The sequence below is a fragment of the Pristiophorus japonicus genome, chromosome 8, assembly GCF_044704955.1.
Source record: "Pristiophorus japonicus isolate sPriJap1 chromosome 8, sPriJap1.hap1, whole genome shotgun sequence".
Classification (NCBI taxonomy): domain Eukaryota; kingdom Metazoa; phylum Chordata; class Chondrichthyes; family Pristiophoridae; genus Pristiophorus; species Pristiophorus japonicus.
The window spans coordinates 218,816,008-218,822,007 of record NC_091984.1 but is presented as its reverse complement, the minus strand read 5'-3'; the positions used below and the strand labels follow the sequence as shown (position 1 = coordinate 218,822,007).

Sequence of the window (6,000 nt, the reverse complement as noted above, 5' to 3'; positions counted from 1 at the left end):
TTGGTTTCCAATTAGTTGCTTCAAATCTGGGTTGTACTCTTGCATTCCTCCTCTCTCCTTACCTTACTTCTCCATTTGCATCTTATTCCCTCTACTTCTCTCCCCTTCCTGCTGTCACTCTCTCTCATTCCCTGTGACCTTGTCATTCCCTCCCATTCTGTCTCTCTTTCATTCCTGACAACACAGTACTGCACTGATGTGGTAACCTAAACTAGGTGCGCAAATACCTGGGGTAGGGCTTGAACCATGATCTTCTAAATTAGAGGTGTATTACCACTGAGCAAGCTGACACACTAGTTGATTTCCCAAGATGTTGCAGAAAGGGAGTCAAGACCATGTGTAGTCTTCAGCTAAGACAGGGCTAGAGCGTGGGGGATAATTAGACCAGTCCTCCATTCTGTCCTTATTTTTATATAATATTTTGATTTTATATTATTTACTAATTGATCTCCCATAGTATTGCACATGCAAATCAGAGAATATGATATAATCACCAGTCTCTGTTGTCTTCATGCTGTTTCTGTAATTCTCTTCCGCATAGCTCTCTTTCTTTCTGTTGACATCTGATCCCCTCCCTAACTCTTCTTTTTGCTCCTGTCACTGAGGTGATGGGTGAGCCACATGGTGTGCTGGGTGGTATGGTGTGTGGTGTTCTGGGTGGTATGGTGTGTGGTGGGTGGTATGACATGGTGTGCTGGGGAACAGGCTGCATTTGAGGTGGTGATCTCACATGTATCCTAGTATCACGTGTATGTATGCCCAAATTCTTTGCCGTTGATTGGCTCACAAAACAATAACAAATCATAGCTGAAGATTGGAATTGTACAACTCAAACAAATAGAAACATGTGGATAAGCATCCACTGAGGAACCACGAATGATATATGAAAACAATGAATCAAGCGTGATCAGTTAGCGGAAAGTCCAATTTAGTATTATATATAGGCTATACACTGCATTTTATATATATAGAACCTCTCTAAACATTTCCGCCTCTCTACCTCTCTTTGCTCCTTCAAGACGCTCCTTAAAACCTACCTCTTTGACCAAGCTTTGGTCACCTGCCCTAATTTGTCCTTATGCGGCTCGGTGTCAATTTTTTAATCTCATAATACTCCTGTGAAGTACCTTAGGATGTTTTAGGCTGTTAAAGGCACTATATAAATACAAGTTGTTGCTGCTGTTGTAGGATACACTATTATATATAGGCAAGACACATTTTTTGATGAAGACAACGCCCCTTTAAGAAGTAGGCCAAATAGAATAGGTTTGACATGAGGCACTATTTCTCCAAGTACATCCATAGAGCTAAAATATATTCCTATCAAATATAAACACTTTTGCTCATAAGCAGCTTTCTGGATCAGCAGCAATGGTGATCTGACTTGTCATCAATCATTCATGTTCCGTGGTTGGCTCCACTCCTGGCCGATTCATGAACCTACACTGCCTGGCAACAGAAGATTTGCTTTTGAGTGGATTAATGTTGTTCTTACATGGTTTCTGAGCACTGCAATATTTGCAAAAAGTCATTATCTGCAGGAGGGATAGGCTGAATCCGATAAGTGCGGAGGTCAGAGGTTTCTACAGTTACCACCACAACTGTTTGTAATATATTAATTGAGTTAATATACTGTAAATCATTCATTCAGATTAAGCAGTTCCTGTGTTACACTATGACATCACGTGCCTATATGCAAATTTATTGTGGTTGGTTGGCACATAAAACGGCAACAAATGAACAATCCAGCAATAGGTTTCTGTCTCTTATTATTTATTTTACTTTTATTATCAGTTTTGTGCTCATTAAGGTGTGATATACCTGTGCTATGGAAAGAATACTTTCAGTATTCATATTCAGGCACTGAGACACCAGAAGAACTTCAGGTCAGGTGTATAGCAAAGACAGATGTGGTGAACATCTGCAGTCTGCCCCAGTCATGGCTGAGCTCCAACATCACATCAATCCCTCTTCAGCTGTGTCAGCTGTGGCTCAGTGGGTAGCACTCTCGCCTCTGAGTCAGAGGTTGTGAGTTCAAATCCCACTCCAGGGACTTGAGCCCCCCAAATTCTAGGCTGATACTCCAGTGCAGTGCTGAGGGAATGCTGCGCTGTCAGAGGTGCTGTCTTTCGGATGAGATGTTAAACCGAGGCCCAGTCTGTTCTCTCAAGTGGATGTAAAAGATCCCATGGCATGATTTCAAAGAAGAGCAGGGAAGTTATCCCTGGTGTCCTGGCCAATATTTATCCCTCAATCAACAAAACAAAAACAGATTATCTGGTCATTATCACATTACTGTCTGTCATCATCATCATAGGTGGTCCCTTGAAACGAGGATGACTTGCTTCCATGCCAAAAAAGGATGAGTTCTCAGGTGTTTCAATGAAGGACCCGAACTACATCCTCAAGGTTGGAAGATGCCTGTGTGTGGATTTTTAAAAAACTTGTGTTGCATACCAGCCACCACATGGGCTTGACAGAGCTAAGCCTTTATCCAGTGGCAAAGATTACCCAAGACGACTGGAGACCAGCTTTGCTGCACGGACCTAGTGCGCGCACATATCACAGTGTCGGCTGACCCGTGCTGCCCCTGTGCCCCTGGCCCTGAACTCACGCCTCCCCTGGTCCCCGATCATGTCCCTTTACAGTCTCTCGCCGCCCCTTCGCCACGACCTCACCGCTCCTGCTGTATCTGCCCACGCTCCAATCACCGACCTGGACCTTGATGACATCACTCTTCGCTGCCGTCGCCCTCCTGCACCAGCTTGCGCTGCTCCCTGAAGGGGCCTCCACACTGTTCAGGGCCGCTGCTCGTCGCTCCTTTTATGGCCCCGACCTGCCTCTGGTGTTCTTGTGGGAGTATGCTTGTGTGCAAATTGACTATCGTGTTTCCCACATTACAATAGTGTCTACACTCCAAAGAAACCTAATTGGCTGTAAAGCGCTTTGAGACGTCCGGTGGTCGTGAAAGGTGCTATATAAATCCAAGTCTTTCTTTCTGCATTCATGCTCCTCCAGGCCCCACTAAGGAAAGTTTTGTTACCTTATCTTAGAGGGACTCGCTGGCCTCCCAACAACTCTCTGTGGCGAAGGGCTGCCCAGGAGTGGGTTAAAATCCCATTGCCCATGTGTGTCATGGGACCCCTTTATTAGTGGGTCCCAGAGTACGGCAGAACCTCCTCCACTGCCAAAGTTCTGCTGGAGTTCAGAAGAATGAGAGGTGATATCATTGAAACATATAAGATTCTGAGGGGAATTGACAGTGTAGGTGCTGAGAAATTGTTTCCCCTGGCTGGAGAGTCTAGAGCTAGGGCGCACATTCTCAGGATAAGTGGTTGGCCATTTACGACTGAGATGAGGAGAAATGTATTCACTCAGAGGGTTTTGACTCTTTGAAATTCTTTACCTTAGAGGGCTGTGGATGCTGAGTCGTTGAGTATATGCAAGGCTGAGATCGATCGATTTTTGGACTCTAGGGGAATCAAGGGATATGGGATAGTGCAGGAAAGTGGAGTTGAGGTCGAAGATCAGCCATGATCTCATTGAATGGCGGAGCAGACTTGAGGGGTCATATGGCCTACTCCTGCTTCTAATTCTTATGTTCTTAAAACCAGTGGTGTTAAAATGGGGAACTGGTAGGAATCAAACAGGAAATAGAGCTGCTCCATTTTAATTGCCCCTCCTTCTCCTTTCCTGCCAGAAGTGTCAAATTCCCCTTAAAATGTTGGCTAAGGTTTATTCCGTGAAACAGAAGTTTAGGATTTTAATCATAATGAGAGATAAGCTTGAGTATCTACAATAATTATCAATGCTCCCAAAATGATGAGAAGGGCTAAAAGATAGTCAAATATATACCACTTTTTTTCAGAGAAAAGAGAGCAATGCAATTGTGATTAAATTTGTATAACTTTATTCCTATTTTAGGAAAATGAATAAACTAGTGAAATTCGAGCACTACATCGCTAGATTACTGGTAATATTGATATTACAGCGTTAGATGGAACTCAGACAGTATAGAACATTTAGCAAAAATAGACCACAGACCATGTCAGTTCACCCTAAACTGGACTGCACCCACTCCTGGGTAAAGGTTATGTTAAATTGTTCCTGGCTTCCAAAGGTAGAACAAACAAAACTCTAAAAGATTCACCTAATCTCACAACCTACATTTTACAATGGGGAGGGAACCAACATTTCTGTTCCTGATTGCTATCCAGTGACCCCTATCGGAAAATGTGTGTGGTGTGTGTACACCATGGAATCATACTGTGATGCCCCTCATGGTGGAATAGTCTTTCAACACTCAACGCCAAGGCTCAATTGGGTGAAATCCAGGAGGATCCCCCAGATAGTCAGTGTTTGCAGGAGAGAAGGGAAAGATGGAATATAAAGATTTGCATTTATATACAACAACAACAACTTGTATTTATATAGTGCTTTTAACGTAGTAAAACATCCCAAGGTGCTTCACAGGAGTGTTATAAGTTGACAACGAGCCACATAAGAAGAAATTACGACAGATGACCAAAAGCTTGATCAAAGAGGTAGAGCCTTTCATGACCAACAGATATCCTAAAGCACTTGACAGCTAATGAAGTACTTTTGAAGTGTAATCACTGTTGAAATGTAGGAAATGCAGCAGCCAATTTGCACACAGCAAGCTTCCACTAACAGCAATGTGATAATGACCAGATAATCTGTTTTTGTTATGTTGATTGAGGGATAAAAATTGGCCAGGTCACCAGGGATAACTCCCCTGCTCTTCTTCGAAATAGTGCCTTGGGATCTTTTACATCCACTTGAGAGGGCAGACAGCCCTCAGTTTAACGTCTCATCCAAAAGACAGCCCCTCCGACAGTGCAGCGCTCCCTCACCACTGCACGGGAGTGTAAGTCTTGATTTTAGTGCTCAAGTCCCTGGAGTTGGACTTGAACCCACAACCTTCTGAGTCAGAGGTGAAAGTGCTACCCACTGAGGCATAGCTGACACCGAGAATGGTGTTACAGCCCCCCACCAAAGTGCAAGCAAGAGGCAGTGTGTTTTTGTGGGAGCATGTCTGCCTGTGCCTTTAGGCAGGGTTGTGCAGACCGTGACTACCCCTGTCTCGGTGCTGAACGCCCATTTCCCCTTTAAATCGCTCGCTCGGTGTGTTATTGCAATGACGTCAGGGACAGGAGCAGTCTGGAGAGACAGGCGGTGAGCTGCGATCTGCCGGGAGTGTGGGCAGCGCATCGAGCCGCTGCCAAGCCAGCAGCAGCTGCAGCCCCGACCGGCCGACACTGCAGCCAGAGTCAACGTGGATCGGCCAGAGGTCACAGCCTGAGACCAGAGGACACCGAGCGACATCTGATCCGGAGACGCTCTGATCTCCTTCGCTCTCGCTCAGGTTTAAATATCAGAGAGCCGGCGGCACAGAGCGATCCAACCTCAGGACAGACACTGTCTGACCTTCCTGGATACAATCTTACAGTTTATAGATACTCTGCAATGTACGTCTGCTCTACAGTCTTTGCCTTTGGTGGATACATTTATATTTAATGTCTCTTCCTCTCTCTGCGGTGGATATCTCTCACAATCTGTTTTATCTCTTGCTTCCCCGCAGAACCTGCAGGATGAGCGGTTGTGTGGTCCAGGACCAGCCAGCGGTGAGTCTTGGCTCTCTGTCTGGACCAGAGGCAGTCTATCCTGGAGACGATGGGTTCAGGTGAGAATAGGATCTGTCACTATCTCAAACCATCTTATTTTGAACACTCACCTAATCTACATGTGATAACATGGCAAGATTGGAGTCGTGCTTTTTAAAAAATATGTCTCCCTTTCCTCTGCCTCCATCCCCTCAGTCCAGTTCCCACCCTGCACAATGCACTGGTTAGATTTGCATGACATTTTCTGTGATTGTGACTGTGGTGCGGAATTCAACATGGTTACCAACTCCATCCTCCTCCACTGCCTCTCTTCACTTTGTTTCACTGCAGCCAGCTCACCTGTAGCAATGGCTTT

At 45.1% G+C, this 6,000-nt stretch overlaps 1 protein-coding gene across 1 annotated transcript in view; it reads left to right on the top strand.

Annotated features, from left to right (window-relative positions):
* The first annotated feature begins 5,309 nt into the window (after positions 1-5,309).
* Positions 5,310-6,000, top strand: part of inpp5jb (inositol polyphosphate-5-phosphatase Jb) — a 101,479-nt gene continuing 100,788 nt past the window's right edge. Inside the window, exons 1-2 of the mRNA XM_070887926.1 lie at positions 5,310-5,489; positions 5,603-5,704. Coding sequence (XP_070744027.1) covers positions 5,613-5,704 — 92 coding nt within the window. The 5' untranslated portion in view covers positions 5,310-5,489; positions 5,603-5,612. The remainder of the gene's footprint in view (positions 5,490-5,602; positions 5,705-6,000) is intronic.